The following is a 27,611-nucleotide window of genomic DNA, read 5'->3' as shown; positions in this document are numbered from 1 at the left end:
GGATGTGGAAAAGATTGAAAGGGTGCAGAGGAGATTTACAAGGATGTTGCCTGGATTGAGTGGCATGCCTTATGAGGATAGGCTGAGGGAGCTCGATCTTTTCTCCTTGGAGAGACGAAGGATGAGAGGAGATCTAATAGAGGTGTATAAGATGTTGAGAGGCATAGACCGGGTGGACTGTCAGAGGCTTTTTCCCAGGGAGGAAATGTCTGCTACGAGAGGACACAGGTTTAAGGTGCTGGGGGGTAGGTACAGGGGAGATGTTAGGGGGAAGTTTTTCACACAGAGGGTGGTGGGCGAGTGGAATCGACTGCCGTCAGTGGTGGTGGAGGCGAACTCAATAGGGTCTTTTAAGAGCCTCCTGGATGAGTACATGGAGCTTAATAGGATGGAGGGTTATAGGTAGGTCTAGAAGGTAGGGATGTGTTCGGCACAACTTGTGGGCCGAAGGGCCTGTTTGTGCTGTAGTTTTTCCTATGTTCTATACCTTTCAACAATTTGTACACCTCTATCAGGTCACTTCTCATCCTTCGTCTCTCCAAAGAGAAAAGACTGAGCTCCCTCAACCTATCCTCATAAGGCATGCCAACCAATCCAGGCAACATCCTTGTAAATCTTCTCTGCACCCTTGCAATCATTTCCATATCCCTCCTGTAATGAGGTGACCAGAACTGAGCACAGTACTCCAAGTGGGGTCTGACGAGAGTCTTATAAAGCTGCGTCATTATCTCCCGACTCCTAAACTCAATCCCTCGATTGATGAAGGCCAGCGCACCATACGCCTTCTTAACCACCTCCTCTACCTGCGAGGTCGATTTAAGAGTCCTATGGACCCGGACCCCAAGGTCCTTCTGATCCTCTACACTGCTAAGAGTCTTACCCTTGATATTATACTCCTTCATTCCATTTGACCTGCCAAAATGGACCACTACACATTTATCCGGGTTGAAGTCCATCTGCCACTTCTCCGCCCAGTCTTGCATCCTATCTATGTCACGCTGCAGCTTCTGACATCCCTCCAACCTATCCACAACTTATGAGGAGAGATTGAGTAGACTGGGGCTATACTCATTGGAATTCAGAAGAATGAGGGGGGGATCTTATAGAAACATATAAGATTATGAAGGGAATAGATAAGATAGAAGCAGGGAGGTTGTTTCCACTGGCGGTGAAACTAGGAGGCATGGCCTCAAAATAAGGGGAGTAGATTTAGGACTGAGTTGAGGAGTAACTTCTTCACCCAAAGGGTTGTGAATCTGTGGAATTCCTTGCCCAGTGAAGCAGTTGAGGTTACCTCATTGAATGTTTTTAAGGCAAGGATAGATATTATAGGAAAGATGTGGAAGTGTTGGAAAGGGTGCAGAGGAGATTTACCAGGATGTTGCCTGGTATGGTGGGAAAATCGTATGAGGAAAGGCTGAGGGGCTTGAGGTTGTTTTCGTTAGAGAGAAGGTTAAGTGGTGACTTAATAGAGGCATACAAGATGATCAGAGGATTAGATAGGGTGGATAGTGAGAGCCTTTTTCGTCGGATGGTGTTGGCTAGCACGAGGGGACATAGCTTTAAATTGAGGGGTGAGAGATATAGGACAGATGTTAGAGGTAGGTTCTTTACTCGGAGAGTAGTAAGGGCGTGGAATGCCCTGCCTGCAGCAGTGGTGGACTCGTCAACGTTGAGAGCGTTCAAGTGGTTATTGGATAAACATATGGATGATATTGGAATAGTGTAGATTAGAGGGGCTTTAGATTGTTGCGCTGACCAGTGGAACCATCGAGGGCCGAAGGGCCTGTACTGCACTGTAATGTTCTATGTTCTATAACTTTCTGAACAGTAAAGGAATTAAGGGTTACGGTGAGCGGGCGGGTAAGTGGAGCTGAGTCCACGAAAAGATCAGCCATGATCTTATTGAATGGCGGAGCAGGCTCGAGGGCCAGATGGCCTACTCCTGCTCCTTGTTCTTATGTTATGCTCTGATGTGATCTCACTGATGCCCTGGATAACTGAAGCGAAACCTCCCTATCTTTGGGTGCAATCTTCCAGCTCTTCTCGCTGGTGCGATCTTCTGGTCCTGTCAATGGCACAGCCCGCTGCTTGTTTCCCAGCAGAGTGGGGTGGAATGAATGGGAAATCCCATTGGCAGCGGTGGGATCATAAGATCCTGCCGCCCGCTAGTGACACACCTGCCGGTAAAAAGGCCACGGGGAGACCAGAGAATTCCGGTGTTTGTAACCAATTCTCCTCACAACAAATGGTAATATCTGTTAGCTTTCCTAATTACTTCCTGTATCTACACACTAGCCTTTTGTGACACATGCACCAGGACATCTAGATCCCTCTGCATCTCTGAGCTCTCCAATTTAGATAATAAGCTTTTTTTACTCGTCCTGTCAAAATGAACAATTTCACATTTTTTCACGTTACACTCCATTTGCTGGGTGTTTAAATTATCTATATTGCTTCAGCACGGTAGCACAGTGGTTCGCACTGCTGCTTCACAGCGCCAGGGACCCGGGTTCAATTCCCGGCTCGAGTCGTCTGTGTGGAGTTTGCACATTCTCCCTGTGTCTGCGTGGGTTTCCTCCGGGTGCTCCGGTTTCCTTCCACAGTCCAAAGATGTGTGGGCGAGGTTGATTGGCCATTCTAAATTGCCCCTTAGTGTCCCGAGATGCATAGGTTAGAGGGATTAGCGAATAAATATGTAGGGATATGGGGATAGGGCCCGGATGAGATTGTGGTTGGTGCCGACCCAATGGGCCGAATGGCCTCTTTCTGCACTGTAGGATTCTATGATTTTTAGAAACATAGAAACTAGAAGCAGGAGGAGGCCATTTGGCCCTTCAAGTCTGCTCCACCATTCATTCTGATCATAGCTGATCCGGGGTAAAAAGGCTGGAACTCCTTCCTCTAACAGCACTGTAGGTGTATCTACACCACATGGACTGCTGAAGTTCAAGAAGGCAGCTCACTATAATTTTCTCAATGTCAGTTAGAGATGCGCCTTGCCAACATATTCTATGAAAGACCAAACAGAACCTGCATTAAATGCATAAGCTCAATTTGAAAGCCCTGTATTGTGAGTGTTCCTCACTCTGCCCTCTCCAGTTATATTGCAGTTTATTCATCTCCCCACCCCACTCAGAGTCTCATTGAATCGTACAGACCAGGAAGAGGCCATTCGGTTTGTTGTGCCAGTGCTGGCTCTTTCCCTGTTATCCTAGCCATTTGTGATCCCCCAAATCTCTGAGGAGTTCTGAACTGACCCCCTTTAGCTCTCCCACAACTCAATGCCTCCAGTTACAACCAATATTTACATGTGGATAACCGATACCTTCTGTGTATTTAACATCCCTGTTCTGTCCCTGTGCACAAAGGACCGTTCTCATCTCCCCCTTTTCCTCATTTCTTCTCTATCTGAAAAGTCTTTGCATCTTGAATCTTACTGCTTTCTGCATTGTTGTCCAGCCCCGCGCTCTTATCTATGGCTCATACTCCACCGTAAGAAGTCTAACAACAGCAGGTTAAAGTCCAACAGGTTTATTTGGTAGCAAAAGCCACTAGCTTTCAGAGCGCTGCTCCTTCGTCAGGTGGGTGGGAGTTCTATAAAGCAGAGATTGATCCACTGGAGCAAGCTGAGAGGGGTGTTTGAAAGCAGCAGTGCTGGTAAGAGATTAATTGGATTAATTGAATTGTTTATTTATTTAATTAGTCAGCTAGTGTGTGTATTTTTTTGGCCTTTACTTTAACAGCAGTTTTTCAAGTTTAAAGTGAAAACTAGAAGTGGGCAGCAAAGGAGTCTGGGAAGGGTTTTTTAAGCGCGTGAAGTATAAAAGGTAGGCTGCAGTATACAGCGGGCAGCGTCGGGAGCGGGCAGTGGAGTGTGTGGGAAGCAGAGTGTGAGCTATAAGACTTTGGCTCACAGGGCTTGAGTGTGTGGGAAGCAGAGTGTGAGCTATAAGACTTTGGCTCACAGGGCTTGAGTGTGTGGGAAGCAGAGTGTGAGCTATAAGACTTTGGCTCACAGGGCTTAGGCTGAAAGGGCGAGTAGGGGTGAGTTGAATTCATTTTTGCACTTTCTACCTGGTACTGGCAAGGTATCTAGAGGGGATGGGTGTGCAGGCAGTGCAATGTTCCTCTTGCACTATGTTTGAGGTGAGGGACGACGACAGTGTCCCTACTGATTACACCTGTGGGAAGTGCACCCATCTGCAGCTCCTCCAAAACCGTGTTAGGGAACTGGAGCTGGAGTTGGATGAACTTAGGATCATCAGGGACGCAGAGATGGCCATAGACACAAGCTTTAGGAATACAGTTACTCCGAGGATTGAAAACAGATGGGTGACGGTGAGAGGGGCTGGGAGGAAGCAGTCCGTGCAGGGATCCCCGGTGGTCGTTCCCCTTAGCAACAAGTATTCCGCTTTGGATACGGTTGAGGGGGATGACATACCAGTGGGGAGCCGCAGTGAGAGGATCTCCAGCACTGTGTCCGTCTCTGTGGCTCGGGAGGGAAAGGGGGAGAGCGGGAGGGCGATAGTTATTGGGGACTCGTTAGTTAGAGGGATAGATAGGAGGTTCTGTGGCAGCAAAAGAGACTCACGGATGGTATGTTGCCTACCGGATGCCAAGGTCCGTGATGTCTCAGACCGTGTTTTCCAGATTCTGAAGGGGGAGGGGAAACAGTCACAAGTCGTGGTGCACATTGGTACCAATGACATAGGTAAGAGAAGGGACGGGGATTTAAAGCAGGAATTTCTGGAGCTGGGCTGGAAGCTGAGAGCCAAGACGAAACATGTGGTCATCTCTGGTACGTTGCCGGTACCACGTGATAGCGAGTTGAGGAACAGGGAGAGAGTGCAGTTAAATATGTGGTTGCAGGGATGGTGTAGGAGGGAGGGTTTCAGATACGTGGATAATTGGAACACGTTCTGGGGAAGGTGGGACCTGTACAAACAGGACGGGGTGCACCTGAACCAGAGGGGCACCAATATCCTCGGAGGGAAATTTGTTACGGCTCTTCAGGGGGGTTTAAACTAATTTGTCAGGGGAGTGGGAAAGGGAGTTGTAGTCCAGAAGGCAGTGAGGGTGGTGAGGTATTGGGGAAGGTATCAGGGTCAAGGGTGGGTACTGGTAGACAGGAAGGTGGGTTGAAGTGTGTCTACTTCAATGCAAGGAGCATCCGGAACAAGGTAGATGAACTTGGGGCGTGGATTGGTACTTGGGACTACGATGTTGTGGCCATTACGGAGACGTGGGTAGAACAAGGACAGGAATGGTTGTTGGACGTTCCGGGGTATAGATGTTTCACTAAGTGTAGGGAAGCTGGTAAAAGAGGTGGAGGAGTGGCATTGTTAATCAAGGATAGTTTAACGGCTGCGGAAAGGCACTTCGTGGGGGATCTGCACACTGAGGTAATATGGGCTGAAGTTAGAAATAGGAAAGGAGCGGTCACGTTGCTAGGAGTTTACTATAGGCCCCCAAATAGTAATAGAGATGTGGAGGAAGAAATTGCTAAGCAGATTATGGATATGTGTGGGGGTCACAGGGTAGTTGTCATGGGGGACTTTAACTTTCCAAATATTGATTGGAACCTTTGTAGGTCAAATAGTTTGGATGGGGCAGTTTTTGTGCAGTGTGTGCGGGAGGGTTTCCTGACACAATATGTGGATGGGCCGACTAGAGGTGAGGCCACATTGGATTTGGTACTGGGAAATGAACCGGGCCAAGTGTTAGATTTGGTTGTGGGAGAGCAATTTGGAGATAGTGACCACAATTCGGTGTCTTTTGTTATTGCAATGGAGAGGGATAGGGCCGTACGGCAGGGCAAGGTTTACAATTGGGGGAGGGGTAATTATGATGCGATTAGGCAAGAATTAGGGGGCATAAGTTGGGAACAGAAACTGTCAGAGAAAGGAACTAATGAAAAGTGGAATTTTTTCAAGGAACAAATACTGGATGTCCTTGATAGGTATGTTCCTGTCAGGCAGGGAGGAAATGGCCGAGTGAGGGAACCATGGTTCACAAAAGAGGTGGAATGTCTTGTGAAAAGGAAGAGGGAAGCTTATGTAGGGATGAGGAAACAAGGTTCAGATGGCTTGATTGAGGGTTACAAGTTAGCAAGGAATGAGCTGAAAAAGGGGCTTAGGAGAGCTAGGAGGGGACATGAGAAGTCCTTGGCGGGTCGGATCAAGGAAAACCCCAAGGCTTTTTACTCTTATGTGAGGAATAAAAGAATGACCAGGGTGAGGTTAGGGCCGGTCAAGGACAGTAGTGGGAACTTGTGTATGGAGTCAGTAGAGATAGGCGAGGTGATGAATGAATACTTTTCTTCAGTGTTCACCAAGGAGAGGGGCCATGTTTTTCAGGAAGAGAAGGTGTTACAGGCTAATAGGCTGGAGGAAATAGATGTTCGGAGGGAGGATGTCTTGGCAGTTTTGAATAAACTGAAGGTCGATAAGTCCCCTGGGCCTGATGAAATATATCCTAGGATTCTTTGGGAGGCAAGGGATGAGATTGCAGAGCCTTTGGCGTTGATCTTTGGGTCCTCGCTGTCCACGGGGATGGTGCCAGAGGACTGGAGAATGGCGAATGTTGTTCCTCTGTTTAAGAAAGGGAATAGAAATGACCCTGGTAATTATAGACCGGTTAGTCTTACTTCGGTGGTTGGTAAATTGATGGAAAGGGTCCTTAGGGATGGGATTTACGACCATTTAGAAAGATGCGGATTAATCCGAGATAGTCAGCACGGATTCGTGAAGGGCAAGTCGTGCCTCACAAATTTGATAGAATTTTTTGAGGAGGTAACTAAGTGTGTTGATGAAGGTAGGGCAGTTGATGTCATATACATGGATTTTAGTAAGGCGTTTGATAAGGTCCCCCATGGTCGGTTTATGATGAAAGTGAGGAGGTGTGGGATAGAGGGAAAGTTGGCCGATTGGATAGGTAACTGGCTGTCTGACCGAAGACAGAGGGTGGTGGTCGATGGAAAATTTTCGGATTGGAGGCAGGTTGCTAGCGGTGTGCCGCAGGGATCAGTGCTTGGTCCTCTGCTCTTTGTGATTTTTATTAATGACTTAGAGGAGGGGGCTGAAGGGTGGATCAGTAAATTTGCTGATGACACCAAGATTGGTGGAGTAGTGGATGAGGTGGAGGGCTGTTGTAGGCTGCAAAGAGACATAGATAGGATGCAAAGCTGGGCTGAAAAATGGCAAATGGAGTTTAACCCTGATAAATGTGAGGTGATTCATTTTGGTAGGACAAATTTAAATGTGGATTACAGGGTCAAAGGTAGGGTTCTGAAGACTGTGGAGGAACAGAGAGATCTTGGGGTCCATATCCACAGATCTCTAAACGTTGCCAGTCAAGTGGATAGAGCTGTGAAGAAAGCCTATAGTGTGTTAGCTTTTATTAACAGGGGGTTGGAGTTTAAGAGCCGTGGGGTTATGCTGCAACTGTACAGGACCTTGGTGAGACCACATTTGGAATATTGTGTGCAGTTCTGGTCACCTCACTATAGGAAGGATGTGGAAGCGCTGGAAGGAGTGCAGAGGAGATTTATCAGGATGCTGCCTGGTTTGGAGGGTAGGTCATATGAGGAAAGGTTGAGGGAGCTAGGGCTGTTCTCTCTGGAGCGGAGGAGGCTGAGGGGAGACTTAATAGAGGTGTATAAAATGATGAAGGGGATAGATAGAGTGAACGTTCAAAGACTATTTCCTCGGGTGGATGGAGCTATTACAAGGGGGCATAACTATAGGGTTCGTGGTGGGAGATACAGGACGGATATCAGAGGTAGGTTCTTTACGCAGAGAGTGGTTGGGGTGTGGAATGGACTGCCTGCAGTGATAGTGGAGTCAGACACTTTAGAAACATTTAAGCGGTTATTGGATAGGCACATGGAGCACACCAGGATGATAGGGAGTGGGATAGCTTGATCTTGGTTTCAGATAAAGCTCGGCACAACATCGTGGGCCGAAGGGCCTGTTCTGTGCTGTACTGTTCTATGTTCTATGTTCTACCTGACGAAGGAACAGCGGCTTTTGCTACCAAATAAACCTGTTGGACTTTAACCTGGTGTTGTTAGTCTTCTTACTGTGTTTACCCCAGTCCAACGCCGGCATCTCCACATCATACTCCACTGCCAGACTTGTACCTCTTTAAGTTTGCTGTCATCCAGAGATAGGGCCTCCAGTTGCCTCAGGCCACAGATTTGCTTGGGGAAGTATCTGAGGACATTCTGACTCAAATCCAAGAGGCGAATGCCTGTCAAGTCGGAGAAGCAGCAGCTTAGGTTTTTTAACTGTGTGTTTCTGAGGTAGAGAAGCTGTAAAGAAGCCCCGAGTTGGCAGACCACAGGAGGGAGTGTGTCTAGACGATTATCAGACAGATCAAGTTCTGCCAGATTGTCTGGGAATGAATGAAGGAGACTGAGGTCTAGACAGTTGATGCTGATGTCTAATACACACAGGTTGGTGCATTGGCGTAGGCTTTGGGGAATGAAAGCCAGGTGGTTATGGCTGAGGTATAAATGTTTGAGGTTTACTAAACAGTTGATATCATCCGGAAGATAAATCAAAGCATTTTCTTTCAGGTCCAGAATCTCCAGGCCGTGGAGTTGGCAGAATCCGAATGGGAGGAGCTGGAGGTTGTTGTCCTGGAGGTAAAGTTGTTGGAGTTGAGTCAGAGTGCTGATCTCCCAGGGCAGAGAGTCCAGGCTGTTTCCAGACAGACCCAGCAGCTGAAGGTGATGGAGTTTCTTACACATTTCCCCCGGGAATTGCCTCAGGTTGAGTTTGTAGAGGCGGAGTTCCCGCAGATTCCTCAATCTGCTGAGGATGGGAGTCAGGAGCGGAAATTCCAGCGGGTTTTCACTCAGATCCAAACTCCGCAGTTGTTGTAACTCCGCCAATTCGGTGCAGATTCGCGCTAGGCGGTTGCTGTTCATAAATAAAACCCGCAATTTGCTGAGGCGGCGGATCTGCGGCGGAATCTCTCTGATCTGATTATTTTCCAGATGTAATTCCTCCAGATGTTGAAGCTGGAAAACCTCCAGCGGGAATTTCAGCAGCTGCATTCCCGCCAAATCCCGGAACAAAACCCGGACTTTCCGCAGCTCCGGAGCCGCCAGCTCCGGGCGGGAGAGCGGCGCGGGAACCGGAGGCAACATCGGACAGACCGGAGTAAACCCGGTTCAAACCCGCACCGATCCCGGGGTCGGATCCCCGCGGGCGGCTTTCCCGCTGTCTCTGAGTTTCTGTTTGACGCGAGGGGAGGGGCGTCTCCATGGAAACAAAAAGACACAATGACTCAGCAAATTAGCCAATAAACCCTAACCAGAGCCATCATTAACCTGACCCACCATTAACCAGAGCCATCATTAACCAGGAGCATCCGGAACAAGGTAGATGAACTTGAGGTGTGGATTGGTACTTGGTACTATGATGTTGTGGCCATTACGGAGACGTGGGTAGAACAAGGACAGGAATGGTTGTTGGACGTTCCGGGGTATAGATGTTTCAGTAAGTGTAGGGAAGCTGGTAAAAGAGGTGGAGGAGTAGCATTGTTAATCAAGGATAGTTTAACGGCTGCGGAAAGGCACTTCGAGGGGGATCTGCACACTGAGGTAATATGGGCTGAAGTTAGAAATAGGAAAGGAGCGGTCACGGTTGTTAGGAGTTTACTATAGGCCCCCAAATAGTAATAGAGATGTGGAGGAAGAAATTGCTAAGCAGATTATGGATATGTGTGGGGGTCACAGGGTAGTTGTCATGGGGGACTTTAACTTTCCAAATATTGATTGGAACCTTTGTAGGTCAAATAGTTCGGATGGGGCAGTTTTTGTGCAGTGTGTGCAAGAGGGTTTCATAGAACATAGAACAGTACAGCACAGAACAGACCCTTCGGCCCACGATGTTGTGCCGAGCTTTGTCTGAAACCCAGATCAAGCTATTTCCTCTCTATCATCCCGAAGTACTCCATGTGCCTATCCAATACCTTCTTAAATGTTCCGAAAGTTTCTGACTCCACTATCCCTGCAGGCAGTCCATTCCACACCCCAACCACTCTCTGAGTAAAAAACCTACCTCGGACATCCTTCCTATATCTCCCACCATGAACCCTATAGTTATGCCCCCTAGTTACCGCTCCATTCACCCGAGGAAATAGTCTTTGAACATTCACTCTATCTATCCCCCTCATCATCTTATAAACCTCTATCAAGTCTCCTCTCAACCTCCTCCGCTCCAAAGAGAAAAACCCAAGTTCCCTCAACCTTTCCTCATAAGACCTACCCTCCAAACCAGGCAGCATCCTGGTAAATCTCCTTTGCACTCTTTCCAGTGTCTCCACATCCTTCTTGTAGTGAGGTGACCAGAACTGCACACAATGACACAATATGTGGATAGGCCGGCAAGAGGTGAGGCCACAATGGATTTGTTACTGGGAAATGAACCGGGCCAAGTGTTAGATTTGGTTGTGGGAGAGCACTTTGGAGATAGTGACCACAATTCGGTGTCTTTTGTTATTGCAATGGAGAGGGATAGGGCCGTACGGCAGGGCAAGGTTTACAATTGGAGGAGAGGTAATTATGATGCGATTAGGCAAGAATTAGGGGGCATAAGATGGGAACAGAAACTGTCAGGGAAAGGCACTAATGAAAAGTGGAACTTTTTCAAGGAACAAATACTGAGTGTCCTTGACAGGTATGTCCCTGTCAGGCAGGGAGGAAATGGCCGAGTGAGGGAACCATGGTTCACGAAAGAGGTGGAATGTCTTGTGAAAAGGAAGAGGGAAGCTTATGTAGGGATGAGGAAACAAGGTTCAGATGGCTCGATTGAGGGTTACAAGTTAGCAAGGAATGAGCTGAAAAAGGGGCTTAGGAGAGCTAGGAGGGGACATGAGAAGTCCTTGGCGGGTCGGATCAAGGAAAACCCCAAGGCTTTTTACTCTTATGTGAGGAATAAAAGAATGATCAGGGTGAGGTTAGGGCCGGTCAAGGACAGTAGTGGGAACTTGTGTATGGAGTCAGTAGAGATAGGCGAGGTACATAAGAACATAAGAACATAAGAAATAGGAGCAGGAGGAGGCCATCTAGCCCCTCGAACCTGCCCCGCCATTCAATAAGATAGAACATAGAACATTACAGCGCAGAACAGGCCCTTCGGCCCACGATGTTGCACCGACCAGTTAAAAAAAAAAAAAAAACTGTGACCCTCCAACCTAAACCAATTTCTTTTCGTCCATGAACCTATCTACGGATCTCTTAAACGCCCCCAAACTAGGCGCATTTACTACTGATGCTGGCAGGGCATTCCAATCCCTCACCACCCTCTGGGTAAAGAACCTACCCCTGACATCGGTTCTATAACTACCCCCCCTCAATTTAAAGCCATGCCCCCTCGTGCTGGATTTCTCCATCAGAGGAAAAAGGCTATCACTATCCACCCTATCTAAACCTCTAATCATCTTATATGTTTCAATAAGATCCCCTCTTAGCCGCCGCCTTTCCAGCGAAAACAATCCCAAATCCCTCAGCCTCTCCTCATAGGATCTCCCCTCCATACCAGGCAACATCCTGGTAAACCTCCTCTGCACCCTCTCCAAAGCCTCCACATCCTTCCTGTAATGTGGGGACCAGAACTGCACACAGTACTCCAAGTGCGGCCGCACCAGAGTTGTGTACAGTTGCAACATAACGCTACGACTCCTAAATTCAATCCCCCTACCAATAAACGCCAAGACACCATATGCCTTCTTAACAACCTTATCTACTTGATTCCCAACTTTCAGGGATCTATGCACACATACACCTAGATCCCTCTGCTCCTCCACACTATTCAAAGTCCTCCCGTTAGCCCTATACTCAACACAACTGTTATTCCTACCAAAGTGAATTACCTCACACTTCTCCGCATTAAACTCCATCCGCCACCTCTCGGCCCAACTTTGCAACCTGTCTAAGTCTTCCTGCAGACTACGACACCCTTCCTCACTGTCTACCACACCACCGACTTTGGTGTCATCAGCAAATTTGCTAATCCACCCAACTATACCCTCATCCAGATCATTAATAAATATTACAAACAGCAGTGGCCCCAAAACAGATCCCTGAGGTACACCACTTGTAACCGCACTCCATGATGAATATTTACTATCAACCACCACCCTCTGTTTCCTATCCGCTAGCCAATGCAGAGGTGGGGTGGAGCAGGGTTTGAAATGTGTATACTTCAATGCCAGGAGTATTCGCAATAAAGTGGGTGAACTTGCAGCGTGGATCAGTACCTGGGACTTCGATGTTGTGGCTATTTCAGAGACATGGATAGAGCAGGGGCAGGAATGGATGCTGCAGGTCCCGGGGTTCAAATGTTTTAGTCGAAGTAGGGAAGGAGGTAGAAGAGGGGGAGGGGTAGCATTATTGGTCAGAGATTGTATCACAGTGTCAGAGAGGAGGTTTGATGAGGACTTATCTGTTGAGGTAGTATGGGCGGAGATTAGAAATAGGAGAGGAGAGGTCACCCTGTTGGGAGTCTTTTATAGACCTCCTAAAAGTTCTAGAGAGGTTGAGGAAAGGATTGCGGAGTCAATCCTGCTTAGGAGTGAAAGTAATAGGGCAATTGTTATGGGGGATTTTAACTTGACTAATATTGACTGGAATTGTTATAGCTCTAGCTCGTTAGAGGGGTCAGTTTTTGTTCAAAGCGTGCAGGAAGGTTTTTTGACTCAGTATGTAGACAGGCCAACTAGAGGTGAGGCTATATTGGATCTGGTGCTGGGAAATGAGCCAGACCAGGTGCTAGACTTGGAAGTTGGTGTGCATTTTGGTGATAGTGACCACAATTCGGTTACGTTCACCTTAGTGATGGAAAGGGATAGGCATGAACGTCGGGCCAGTGGTTTTAGCTGGGGGAAGGGTAATTATGAGGCTATTAGGAGAGAATTAGGAAACATAGGTTGGACTAGGAGATTACAGGGACTGGGAATGTCCGACATGTGGAGTTTTTTCAAGGAGCAGCTACTGCGAGTCTGTGATAGGTATGTCCCTGTCAGGCAAGGAGGAATTGGTAGGGCTAGGGAACCGTGGTGCACCAAAAAAGTTTCTTTGTTGGTTAAAAAGAAAAAGGAGGCTTATGTTCGGATGAGACGTGAGCACTCGGGTAGTGCACTAGAAAGCTTTAGATTGGCTAAGAGGGAGTTGAAGAGCGAGCTTAGAAGGGCTAAAAGGGGACATGAGAAGACTTTGGCGGATAGGGTTAAAGAGAATCCTAAGGCGTTCTATAGGTATGTCAAGAACAGAAGGTTGGTTAGGGCAAGTTTAGGGCCAGTTATAGATGGCAGAGGGAAGTTATGTGTGGAACCGGAGGAGATTGGTGAAGCATTGAACCAATATTTCTCTTCGGTGTTCACGCAAGGGGACATGAATGTAGCTGAGGAGGACACTGGGTTGCAAGGGAGTAGAATAGACAGTATTACAGTTGATAAGGAGGATGTGCAGGATATTCTGGAGGGTCTGAAAATAGATAAATCCCCTGGTCCGGATGGGATTTATCCAAGGATTCTCTGGGAGGCAAGAGAAGTGATTGCAGAGCCTCTGGCTCTGATCTTCAGGTCGTCGTTGGCCTCTGGTATAGTACCAGAAGATTGGAGGTTAGCGAATGTTGTCCCATTGTTTAAGAAGGGGAACAGAGACTTCCCCGGGAATTATAGACCGGTGAGTCTCACTTCTGTTGTCGGCAAGATGTTGGAAAAAATTATAAGGGATAGGATTTATAGTTATTTGGAGAGTAATGAATTGATAGGTGATAGTCAGCATGGTTTTGTGGCAGGTAGGTCGTGCCTTACTAACCTTATTGAGTTTTTTGAGAAAGTGACCAAGGAGGTGGATGGGGGCAAGGCAGTGGACGTGGTATATATGGATTTTAGTAAGGCGTTTGATAAGGTTCACCATGGTAGGCTTCTGCAGAAAATGCAGATGTATGGGATTGGGGGTGATCTAGGAAATTGGATCAGGAATTGGCTAGCGGATAGGAAACAGAGGGTGGTGGTTGATAGTAAATATTCATCATGGAGTGCGGTTACAAGTGGTGTACCTCAGGGATCTGTTTTGGGGCCACTGCTGTTTGTAATATTTATTAATGATCTGGATGAGGGTATAGTTGGGTGGATTAGCAAATTTGCTGATGACACCAAAGTCGGTGGTGTGGTAGACAGTGAGGAAGGGTGTCGTAGTTTGCAGGAAGACTTAGACAGGTTGCAAAGTTGGGCCGAGAGGTGGCGGATGGAGTTTAATGCGGAGAAGTGTGAGGTAATTCACTTTGGTAGGAATAACAGATGTGTTGAGTATAGGGCTAACGGGAGGACTTTGAATAGTGTGGAGGAGCAGAGGGATCTAGGTGTATGTGTGCATAGATCCCTGAAAGTTGGGAATCAAGTAGATAAGGTTGTTAAGAAGGCATATGGTGTCTTGGCGTTTATTGGTAGGGGGATTGAATTTAGGAGTCGTAGCGTTATGTTGCAACTGTACACAACTCTGGTGCGGCCGCACTTGGAGTACTGTGTGCAGTTCTGGTCCCCACATTACAGGAAGGATGTGGAGGCTTTGGAGAGGGTGCAGAGGAGGTTTACCAGGATGTTGCCTGGTATGGAGGGGAGATCCTATGAGGAGAGGCTGAGGGATTTGGGATTGTTTTCGCTGGAAAGGCGGCGGCTAAGAGGGGATCTTATTGAAACATATAAGATGATTAGAGGTTTAGATAGGGTGGATAGTGATAGCCTTTTTCCTCTGATGGAGAAATCCAGCACGAGGGGGCATGGCTTTAAATTGAGGGGGGGTAGTTATAGAACCGATGTCAGGGGTAGGTTCTTTACCCAGAGGGTGGTGAGGGATTGGAATGCCCTGCCAGCATCAGTAGTAAATGCGCCTAGTTTGGGGGCGTTTAAGAGATCCGTAGATAGGTTCATGGACGAAAAGAAATTGGTTTAGGTTGGAGGGTCACAGTTTTTTGTTTTTTTTTTAACTGGTCGGTGCAACATCGTGGGCCGAAGGGCCTGTTCTGCGCTGTAATGTTCTATGTTCTATGTTCTATGTTCTAATTCCTGATCCAATTTCCTAGATCACCCCCAATCCCATACATCTGCATTTTCTGCAGAAGCCTACCATGGTGAACCTTATCAAACGCCTTACTAAAATCCATATATACCACGTCCACTGCCTTGCCCCCATCCACCTCCTTGGTCACTTTCTCAAAAAATCATGGCTGATCTCCTTGGTCACTTTCTCAAAAGATCATGGCTGATCTGACGTGGATCAGTACCACTTACCCGCCTGATCCCCATAACCGGTAGCATGTTTTAATTTGTTTCCATTGAGATAGTAATCCCATTTGTTATTATTTCCTCCAAAGTGTATAACCTCGCATTTATCAACGTTATACTCCATTTGCCATATCCTCGCCCACTCACTCAGCCTGTCCAAATCTCTCTGCAGATCTTCTCCGTCCTCCACACGATTCACTTTTCCACTTATCTTTGTGTCGTCTGCAAACTTCGTTACCCTACACTCCGTCCCCTCCTCCAGATCATCTATATAAATGGTAAATAGTTGCGGCCCGAGTACCGATCCCTGCGGCACGCCACTAGTTACCTTCCTCCAACCGGAAAAACGTGATGAATGAATACTTTTCTTCAGTGTTCACCAAGTAGAGGGGCCATGTTTTTGAGGAAGAGAAGGTGTTACAGGCTAATAGGCTGGAGGAAATAGATGTTGGGAGGGAGGCTGTCCTGGCAGTTTTGAATAAACTGAAGGTCGATAAGTCCCCTGGGCCTGATGAAATGTATCCTAGGATTCTTTGGGAGGCAAGGGATGAGATTGCAGAGCCTTTGGCTTTGATCTTTGGGTCCTCGCTGTCCACGGGGATAGTGCCAGAGGACTGGAGAATGGCGAATGTTGTTCCTCTGTTTAAGAAAGGGAATAGAAATGACCCTGGTAATTATAGACCGGTAAGTCTTACTTCGGTGGTTGGTAAGTTGATGGAAAAGGTCCTTAGGGGTGGGATTTACGACCATTGGGAAAGATGCGGATTAATCCGGGATAGTCAGCACGGATTTGTGAAGGGCAAGGCGTGCCTCACAAATTTGATTGAATTTCTTGAGGAGGTAACTAAGTGCGTTGATAAAGATAGGGCAGTTGATGTCATATACATGGATTTTAGTAAGGCGTTTGATAAGGTCCCCCATGGTCGGCTTATGATGAAAGTGAGGAGGTGTGGGATAGAGGGAACGTTGGCCGATTGGATAGGTAACTGGCTATCTGATCGAAGACAGAGGGTGGTGGTGGATGGAAATTTTTCGGATTGGAGGCAGGTTGCTAGCGGTGTGCCACAGGGATCAGTGCTTGGTCCTCTCCTCTTTGTGATTTTTATTAATGACTTAGAGGAGGGGGCTGAAGGGTGGATCAGTAAATTTGCTGATGACACCAAGATTGGTTGATGAGGTGGAGGGCTGTTGTAGGCTGCAAAGAGACATAGATAGGATGCAAAGCTGGGCTGAAAAATGGCAAATGGAGTTTACCCCTGATAAATGTGAGGTGATTCATTTTGGTAGGACTAATTTAAATGTGGATTACAGGGTCAAAGGTAGGGTTCTGAAGACTGTGAAGGAACAGAGAGATCTTGGGGTCCATATCCACAGATCTCTAAAGGTTGCCACTCAAGTGGATAGAGCTGTGAAGGAGGCCTATAGTGTGTTAGCTTTTATTAACAGGGGGTTGGAGTTTAAGAGCCGTGGTGTTATGCTGCAACTGTACAGGACCTTGGTGAGACCACATTTGGAGTATTGTGTGCAGTTCTGGTCACCTCACTATAAGAAGGATGTGGAAGCGCTGGAAAGATTGCAGAGGAGATTTACCAGGATGCTGCCTGGTTTGGAGGGTAGGTCTTATGAGGAAAGGTTGAGGGAGCTAGGGCTGTTCTCTCTGGAGCGGAGGAGGCTGAGGGGAGACTTAATGGATGTCTATAAAATGATGAAGGGGATAGATCGAGTGAACGTTCAAAGACTATTTCCTTGGGTGACATAGAACATAGAACATAGAAAGCCACAGCACAAACAGGCCCTTCGGCCCACAAGTTGCGCCGATCACATCCCCACCTCTAGGCCTATCTATAGCCCTCAATCCCATTAAATCCCATGTACTCATCCAGAAGTCTCTTAAAAGACCCCAACGAGTTTGCCTCCACCACCACCGACGTCAGCCGATTCCACTCACCCACCACCCTCTGAGTGAAAAACTTACCCCTGACATCCCCCCTGTACCTACCCCCCAGCACCTTAAACCTGTGTCCTCTCGTAGCAACCATTTCAGCCCTTGGAAATAGCCTCTGAGAGTCCACCCTATCCAGACCCCTCAACATCTTGTAAACCTCTATCAGGTCACCTCTCATCCTTCGTCTCTCCAGGGAGAAGAGACCAAGCTCCCTCAACCTATCCTCATAAGGCATGCCCCCCAATCCAGGCAACGTCCTTGTAAATCTCCTCTGCACCCTTTCAATGGCTTCAACATCTTTCCTGTAATGAGGTGACCAGAACTGCGCGCAGTACTCCAAGTGGGGTCTAACCAGGGTCCTATAAAGCTGCAGCATTATCTCCCGACTCCTAAACTCAATCCCTCGATTAATGAAGGCTAGTACGCCATACGCCTTCTTGACCGCATCCTCCACCTGCGAGGCCGATTTAAGAGTCCTATGGACCCGGACCCCAAGGTCCCTCTGATCCTCTACACTGCTAAGAATGGTACCCTTCATTTTATACTGCTGCTCCATCCCATTGGATCTGCCAAAATGGATCACCACACACTTATCCGGGTTGAAGTCCATCTGCCACTTCTCCGCCCAGTCCTGCATTCTATCTATGTCTCGCTGCAACTTCTGACATCCCTCCAAACTATCCACAACACCACCTACCTTGGTGTCGTCAGCAAACTTACCAACCCATCCCTCCACTTCCTCATCCAGGTCATTTATGAAAATGACAAACAGCAAGGGTCCCAGAACAGATCCCTGGGGCACTCCACTGGTCACTGACCTCCATGCAGAGAAAGACCCCTCCACAGCCACTCTCTGCCTTCTGCAGGCAAGCCAGTTCTGGATCCACAAGGCAACAGCCCCTTGGATCCCATGCCCTCTCACTTTCTCAAGAAGTCTTGCATGGGGGACCTTATCGAACGCTTTGCTGAAGTCCATATAGACCACATCCACCGCTCTTCCTTCGTCAATGTGCTTGGTCACATTTTCAAAGAACTCAACCAGGCTCGTAAGGCACGACCTGCCCCTGACAAAGCCGTGCTGACTACTTTTGATCATACTAAACTTCTCTAGATGATCATAAATCCTGTCTCTCAGGATCCTCTCCATCAACTTACCAACCACTGAGGTTAGACTCACCGGTCGGTAATTTCCCGGGCTGTCCCTGTTCCCTTTCTTGAATATAGGGACCACATCCGCAATCCTCCAATCCTCCGGAACCTCTCCCGTCTCCATCGACGATGCAAAGATCATCGCCAAAGGCTCCGCAATCTCCTCCCTCGCCTCCCACAGTAACCTGGGGTACATCCCATCCGGTCCCGGCGACTTACCAACCTTGATGCCATTCAATAGTTCCAACACATCCTCTTTCTTTATGTCCACATGCTCGATCCTTTCTGTCCTCCGCAATCCAGCAGTACAACCACCCAGATCCCTTTCCACCGTGAATACCGAGGTAAAGTATTCATTAAGCACCTCCGCCATTTCTAACGGTTCCGCACAAACTTTTCCCCCTTCACCTTTTAAGGGTCCTATGCCTTCACATCTCATCCTTTTACTCTTGACATATTTGTAGAAAGCCTTGGGATTCTCCTTAATCTTACCCGCCAAGGTCTTCTCATGACCCCTTCTCGCTCTCCTAATTTCCTTCTTAAGCTCCTTCCTACATCCCGTATACTCCTCTAAATCCTTAACACCTCCTAGCTCTCTGAACCTTCTGTACGCCTCTCTTTTCTTATTCACCAGGTTCATCACAACCTTCGTGCACCACGGTTCCCGTACCCTACCAACACCCCCCTGTCTCATCGGAACGTTGTCATGCAGAGCTCCAGACAAACATTCCTTGAAAATCCTCCACTTTCCTTCGGCACTTTTCCCCAAGAATGCCTCCTTCCAATTTACCCGTCTAATTTCCTCCCTGATGACACTGTATTTCCCTTTACTCCAGAGAAACACTTTCCTAGCCTGCCTGACCCTATCTCTTTCCAATGCTATCGTGAAGGAGATAGAATTATGATCGCTATCCCCAAGATGCTCACCCACCGAGAGATCCTCCACCTGTCCAGGTTCATTAGCCAGCACCAGATCAAGAACAGCCTCTCCTCTAGTAGGCTTATCCACATACTGTGTCAGGAAACTCTCCTGGACACACCTAACAAACTCCTCTCCATCCAAACCCCTAGCCCTAGGGATATTCCAATCTATGTTTGGGAAATTAAAATCTCCCATCACGACAACTCTGTTATTCCTACATCTCTCCAGGATCTGTTTCCCCATCTGCTCCTCAACATCTCTGTTACTATTGGGCGGCCTATAGAAAACACCCAGCAAAGTTACCGACCCCTTCCTGTTCCTAACCTCCACCCACAGAGATTCCGTAGTCAGTCCCTCCACGGCGTCCACCTTCTCTACAGCCGTGACACTATCCCTGATCAACAGTGCCACTCCCCCCCCTCTCTTGCCTCCCTCCCTGTCCTTCCTGAAACATCTAAAACCCGGCACCTGAAGCACCCAGTCCTGTCCCTGAGACATCCAAGTCTCCGTAATGGCCACCACATCACAATTCGAAGCAGCAATCCACGCTCCAAGCTCATCCACTTTATTCACTACACTCCTGGCATTAAAATAGACACATCTCAGACCTTCAGCCTGAGCACTTCCCTTCTCCCTCACTCGTCTAACCTCCCTCTTACCCTGTCTACATTCCTTATCTATTTGCGAGCTAACCTCCTCGCTCTCAGTCCCCTCATTTCGATTCCCTCCCCCCAACCTTTCTAGTTTAAAGTCTCACCAGTAGCCTTAGCCAACCTTCCCGCCAGGATATTGGTCCCCCTGGGATTCAAGTGCCACCCGTCTTTTTTAAACAGGTCACACCTGCCCCTAAAGAGGTCCCAATGATCCAAGTACCCAAATCCTTGTCCCTTGCTCCAGTCCCTCAGCCACGCATTAATTCTCCACCGATTCCTGTTCTCACTCTCCCGCGGCACAGGCAGCAATCCCGAGATTACTACCTTTGCATTCCTCTTTCTCAGCTGTCTACCCAACTCCCTATATTCTCTTTTCATGACCCCTTCCCTCTTCCTACCGATGTCAGCAGTACCTATATGCATCACGACCTTGGGCTCCTCTCCCTCCCCCTTCAGGATTTCTGGGACTCGACCAGAGACATCCCGGACCCCTGCACCAGGGAGGCAAACCACCATCCGAGAGTCCCGTCTGTGTCCGCAAAAACGCCTATCTGACCCTTTCACCGTAGAGTCCCCAATTAGCACTACCCTCCTTTCCTTACCCCTTTGCACTACTGGGCCAGGCTCAGCTCCAGAGACACTGCCACCGCTGCTTCCCCCAGGTGGGCTGTCCACCCCAGTAGTACTCAGACAGGAGTACTTATTATTAAGGGGCACATCCACCGGGGTGCTCACCATCACCCGAGCTTTCTCCTTCCTCACTGTTACCCAGTTACCCTCCTCCCGTGGTCCCGGTGTGACCACCTGCCGATAGCTCCTGTCAATGACCTCCTCACTATCCCTAACCCGGCGAAGGTCCTCGAGCTGCAATTCCAGTTCCCTAACATGGTCCCTTAGGAACCGCAGCTCAACACACCCAGCACAGATATGGTCGTCCGGGAGGCTAGGAGCCTCCAGGACCTCCCACATCCTACATGGTGGATGGAGCTATTACAAAGGGGCATAACTATAGGGTTCGTGGTGGGGGATATAGGAAGGATATCAGAGGTAGGTTCTTTACGCAGAGAGAGGTTGGGGTGTCAGACACTTTAGGAACATTTAAGCGGTTATTGGATAGGCACATGGAGCACACCAGGATGATAGGGAGTGTGATAGCTTGATCTTGGTTTCAGATAAAGCTCGGCACAACATCGTGGGCCGAAGGGCCTGTTCTGTGCTGTACTGTTCTATGTTCTATGTTCTAGTTTTAAGGCTGATAAAATTGGATATCCTAAATTAAAGAATTGGGCATATTAAAAGCAAACACAGTCAAACCTCGGGCAGGCCAATTGTACAATACACAAAGGTGTCTGGGCCTGACCCATCAACCACCCATCAAAGGTCGTTGCACTCTACTTGATACTTAGCAGGAGATCATTGCACCCCATTGAAATGCACCGGCCTATTGTTAGAAGCCCAGATCGGGCAGACTTTCCATTACCAAGAGTTCCTGTAGATACCTTATCTGATAACAAGTTCAACAGCATGGAGATGGACACCTGGGGGCGGACCCTAGTGTCCTGTCAGGCAGACATCAAGAAACCCACTGTGTATTGGGACCCCTGCCTGGAACCTCATTGGCCGGAAGCCAGAGAAGTTTCTGGAAAGGCAAACAGGCTGGGGGATAAAGGGACACATTTTCAAACACACTGCAGCGAAGACTCGACGAAGGAGGCGGTCTTGACCATTCGGAAGATTGACCAGAGAAGGAAGGAAGGAAGAAGCTGCCATCGAGACTCACCTTCGTGAAGACGGACCAGAGAGACTCAGGGAATTGGGCCTGCAGTTCAACCAAACCATCTTTACAGGTAGTATACTTGAATCTGCTGGGGTATCCTCTTGTTTTATGTGGGTAATTTAAGGGTTAATAGTGTTATTATTAATAAACTTGTTGAACCTTTACTTGTGTTTGTCCTTTGCCGGCATGGTTGCACAGTGGTTAGCACTGCTGCTTCACAGCTCCAGGGATCTGGGTTCGATTCCCGGCTTGGGTCACTGTCTGTGTGGAGTTTGCACATTCTCCTCGTGTCTGCGTGGGTTTCCTCCGGGTGCTCCGGTTTCCTCCCACAGTCCAAAGATGTGCGGGTTAGGTTGATTGGCCATGCTAAAATTGCCCCTTAGTGTCCTGGGATGTGTAGATTAGAGGGATTAGCAGGTAAAATATGGGGGGGTAGGGCCTGGGTGGGATTGTGGTCGGTGCAAACTCGATGGGCCGAATGGCCTCTTTCTGTACTGTAGGGTTTCTATGATTTCTATGACTTTCTATGATTTGTCCATCTTGCAAATAAGGACACCGGTGTAAAACCTTGGAGTAAGTAAACTGGTTGAAAGTATCTGAGAATTAACAGGTACAACACAGAGGACTGGCAAGTAGCTAATGTTGTTCCTCTGTTCGAGAAAGGAAAGAGGGATAATCCAGGAAGTTATAGACCAGTGAACCTCACATCGGTGGTTGGGAAACTATTGGAGAGAATTCTTAGGGAGAGGATTTACGTGCATTTGGAAAAGCATGGCCTAATTAGGGAAAGTCAGCGTGGCTTTGTGTGGGGCAGGTCACGTCTGACTAAGATAAAAGCAAATTACTGCGGATTCTAGAATCTGAAACCAAAAGAAAAAATGCTGGAAAATCTCAGCAGGTCTGGCAGCATCTGTAAGGAGAGAACATAGAACATAGGACAGTACAGCACAGAACAGGCCCTTCGGCCCATGATGTTGTGCCGAGCTTTATCTGAAACCAAGATCAAGCTATCCCACTCCCTATCATCCTGGTGTGCTCCATGTGCCTATCCAATAACCGCTTGAACGTTCCTAAAGTGTCTGTCTCCACTATCACTGCAGGCAGTCCATTCCACACCCCAACCACTCTGTGAGTAAAGAACCTACCTCGGACATCCTTCCTATATCTCCCACCATGAACCCTATAGTTATGCCCCCTTGTAATAGCTCCATCCACCCGACGAAATAGTCTTTGAACGTTTACTCTATCTATCCCCTTCATCATTTTATAAACCTCTATTAAGTCTCCCCTCAACCTCCGCTGCTCCAGAGAGAACAGCCCTAGCTCCCTCAACCTTTCCTCATAAGACCGACCCTCCAAACCAGGGAGCATCCTGGTAAATCTCCTCTGCACTCTTTCCAGTGCTTCCACATCCTTCTTATAGTGAGGTGACCAGAACTGCACACAATATTCCAAATGTGGTCTCACCAAGGTCCTGTACAGTTGCAGCATAACCCCACGGCTCTTAAACTCCAACCCCCTGTTAATAAAAGCTAACACACTATAGGCCTTCTTCACAGCTCTATCCACTTGAGTGGCAACCTTCAGGGATCTGTGGATATGGACCCCAAGATCTCTCTGTTCCTCCACAGTCTTCAGAACCCTACATTTGACCCTGTGATCCACATTTAAATTTGTCCTACCAAAATGAATCACCTCACATTTATCAGGATTAAACTCCATCTGCCATTTTTCAGCCCAGCTTTGCATCCTATCTATGTCTCTTTGCAGTCTACAACAGCCCTCCACCTCATCAACCAATCTTGGTGTCATCAGCAAATTTACTGATCCACCCTTCAGCCCCCTCCTCTAAGTCATTAATAAAAATCACAAAGAGCAGAGGACCAAGCACTGATCCCTGTGGCACACCGCTAGCAACCTGCCTCCAATCCGAAAAATTTCCATCCACCACCACCCTCTGTCTTCGATCAGATAGCCAGTTACCTATCCAATCGGCCAACGTTCCCTCTATCCCACACCTCCTCACTTTCATCATAAGCCGACCATGGGGGACCTTATCAAACGCCTTACTAACATCCATGTATATGACATCAACTGCCCTACCTTCAACAACACACTTAGTTACCTCCTCAAAAAATTCTATCAAATTTGTGAGGCACGACTTGCCCTTCACGAATCCGTGCTGACTATCCCGGATTAATCAGCCTCTTTCTAAATGGTCGTAAATCCCATCCCTAAGGACCTTTTCCATCAACTTACCAACCACCGAAGTAAGACTAACCGGCCTATAATTACCAGGGTCATTTCTATTCCCTTTCTTAAACAGAGGATCAACATTCGCCACTCTCCAGTCCTCTGGCACCAACACCGTAGACAGTGAGGACCCGAAGACCAAAGCCAAAGGCTCTGCATTCTCATCCCTTGCCTTCCAAAGAATCCTAGGATATATTTCATCAGGCCCAGGGGACTTATCGACCTTCAGTTTATTCAAAACTGCTAATACGTCCTCCCTCCGAACATCTACTTCCTCCAGCCTATTCGCCTGTAACACCTCTTCCTCAAAAACATGGCCCCTCTCCTCGGTGAACACTGAAGAAAAGTATTCATTCATCAGCTCTCCTATCTACTGACTCCATACACAAGTTCCCACTACTGTCCTTGACCGGCCCTAACCTCACCCTGGTCATTCTTTTATTCCTCACATAAGAGTAAAAAGCCTTGGGGTTTTCCTTGATCCGACCCGCCAAGGACTTCTCATGTCCCCTCCTAGCTCTCCTAAGCCCCTTTTTCAGCTCATTCCTTGCTAATTTGTCACCCTCAATCGAGCCATCTGAACCTTGTTTCCTCACCCCTACATAAGCTTCCCTCTTCCTTTTGGCAAGACATTCCACCTCTTTTGTGATCCATGGTTCCCTCACTCGGCCATTTCCTCCCTGCCTGACAGGGACATACCTGTCAAGGACACCCAGAATTTGTTCCTTGAAAAAGTTCCACTTTTCATTAGTGCCTTTCCCTGACAGTTTCTGGTCCCATCTTTTGCCCCCTAATTCTTGCCTAATCGCATCATAATGATCTCTCCCCCAATTATAAACCTTGCCCTGCCATACGGCCCTATCCCTCTTCATTGCAATAACAAAAGACACCAAATTGTGGTCACTATCTCCAAAGTGCTCTCCCACAACCAAATCTAACACTTGGCCCGGTTCATTTCCCAGTACCAAATCCAATGTGGCCCCACCTCTTGTTGGCCTATCCACATATTGTGTCAGGAAACCCTCCTGCACACACTGCACAAAAACTGTCCCATCCGAACTATTCAACCTACAAAGCTTCCAATCAATATTTGGAAAGTTAAAGTCTCCCATGACAACTACCCTGTGACCCCCACACCTATCCATAATCTGCTTAGCAATTTATTCCTCCACATCTCTATTACTATTTGTGGGCCTGTGGTAAACTCCTAACAACGTGACCGCTCCTTTCCTATTTCTAACTTCAGCCCATATTACCTCAGTATGCAGATCCCCCTCAAAGTGCCTTTCTGCTGTCGTTAAACTATCCTTGATTAACAATGCTACTCCTCCACCTCTTTTCCCAGCTTCCCTCCACTTACTGAAACATCTATACCCCGGAACGTCCAACAACCATTCCTGTCCTTGTTCTACCCATGTCTCTGTAATGGCCACAACATCGTAGTCCCAAGTACCAATCCACGCCCCAAGTTCATCTACTTTGTTCCGGATGCTCCTTGCATTGAAGCAGACACACTTCAACCCACCTTCCTGTCTACTGGTACCCACCCTTGACCTTGATACATAGAACATAGAACATAGAAAGCCACAGCACAAACAGGCCCTTCGGCCCACAAGTTGCGCCGATCACATCCCCACCTCTAGGCCTATCTATAGCCCTCAATCCCATTAAATCCCATGTACTCATCCAGAAGTCTCTTAAAAGACCCCAACGAGTTTGCCTCCACCACCACCGACGTCAGCCGATTCCACTCACCCACCACCCTCTGAGTGAAAAACTTACCCCTGACATCCCCCCTGTACCTACCCCCCAGCACCATAAACCTGTGTCCTCTCGTAGCAACCATTTCAGCCCTTGGAAATAGCCTCTGAGAGTCCACCCTATCCAGACCCCTCAACATCTTGTAAACCTCTATCAGGTCACCTCTCATCCTTCGTCTCTCCAGGGAGAAGAGACCAAGCTCCCTCAACCTATCCTCATAAGGCATGCCCCCCAATCCAGGCAACATCCTTGTAAATCTCCTCTGCACCCTTTCAATGGCTTCAACATCTTTCCTGTAATGAGGTGACCAGAACTGCGCGCAGTACTCCAAGTGGGGTCTAACCAGGGTCCTATAAAGCTGCAGCATTATCTCCCGACTCCTAAACTCAATCCCTCGATTAATGAAGGCCAGTACGCCGTACGCCTTCTTGACCGCATCCTCCACCTGCGAGGCCGATTTAAGAGTCCTATGGACCCGGACCCCAAGGTCCTTCTGATCCTCTACACTGCTAAGAATGGTACCCTTCATATTATACTGCTGCTTCATACCTTCCCCAATACCTCGCTACCCTCAACACTGACTTCCGGACGACAACTCCTTTTCCCAGCCCCCTGACAAATTAGTTTAAACCCCCCTGAAGAGCCGTAGCAAATTTCCCTCCCAGGATATTGGTCCCCTCTGGTTCAGGTGCACCCCGTCCTGTTTGTACAGGTCCCACCTTCCCCAGAATGTGTTCCAATTATCCACGTATCTGAAGCCCTCCCTCCTACACCATCCCTGCAACCACATGTTTAACTGCACTCTCTCCCTGTTCCTCAACTCGCTATCACGTGGCGCCAGCAACGTACCAGAGATGACCACATGTTTTGTCTTGGCTCTCAGCTTCCAGCCCCGCTCCCTAAATTCCTGTTTTAAATCTCCGTCCCTTCTCTTACCTATGTCGTTGGTACCAATGTGTACCACGACTTGTGACTGTTCCCCCTCCCTCTTAAGAATCCGGAAAACATGGTCCGAGATGTCACGGACCCTGGCATCCGGTAGGCAACATACCATCCGTGAGTCTCTTTTGCTGCACAGAACCTATTCCTCTAACGAACGAGTCCCCAATAACTATTGCCCTCCCACTCTCCCCCTTACCCTCCCGAGCCACAGGGATGGACTCAGTGCTGGAGATCCTCTCACTGCAGCTCACCACTGGTATGTCGTCCCCCTCAACTGCATCCAAAGCGGAATACTTGTTGCTAAGGGAAACAACCACAGGGGATCCCTGCACTGACTGCTTCCTCCCAGCCCCTCGCTGTCACCCATCTATTTTCCTTTCCTGGAGTAACTATATCCATGAAGCTTCTGTCTATGGCCACCTCTGCCTCCCTATTGATCCTAAGTTCATCCAACTCCAGCTCCAGTTCCCTAACACGGTTTTGGAGGAGCTGCAGGTGGGTGCACTTCCCACAGGTGTAATCAGCAGGGACACTGACAGCGTCCCTCACCTCAAACATACTGCAAGAGGAAAAGAGCTGACGTTTCGAGTCCAGACGACCATTTGTCAAAGCTAAAAGGCATAGAAAGTGGGAGATATTTATATTGCAGGGTGAGGGAATGAAAGATGAGTCACAGAAACCAGGGGAAAAGGCTGCTAATGGCAGTCCATGCGCGGAGGACGCGGAAAGTCTGCAGAGAGATTTGGATAGGCTGAGCGAGTCGTTCCATCTGACAGATGGAATATAACGTTAGCAAATGTGAGGTTATCCACTTTGGAAGAAATAATAGTAAATTGGAATATTATTTAAATGGAGAAAAATTACATCGTGCGACTGTGCAGAGGGACCTGGGGGTCCTTGTGCACG

At 48.1% G+C, this 27,611-nt stretch overlaps 1 protein-coding gene across 1 annotated transcript in view; it reads right to left on the bottom strand.

Moving 5' to 3' along the window:
- The window catches only part of LOC144485653 (uncharacterized), a 59,088-nt gene extending 49,931 nt beyond the window's left edge, over positions 1-9,157 (bottom strand). Inside the window, exon 1 of the mRNA XM_078203754.1 lies at positions 8,144-9,157. Within this exon, the coding sequence (XP_078059880.1) occupies positions 8,144-9,157 (1,014 nt within the window). The remainder of the gene's footprint in view (positions 1-8,143) is intronic.
- Positions 9,158-27,611: the final 18,454 nt, after the last annotated feature.

Source organism: Mustelus asterias, chromosome 3 (genome assembly GCF_964213995.1).
Source record: "Mustelus asterias chromosome 3, sMusAst1.hap1.1, whole genome shotgun sequence".
Classification (NCBI taxonomy): domain Eukaryota; kingdom Metazoa; phylum Chordata; class Chondrichthyes; order Carcharhiniformes; family Triakidae; genus Mustelus; species Mustelus asterias.
This window is presented reverse-complemented; position numbering and strand designations above follow the sequence as displayed.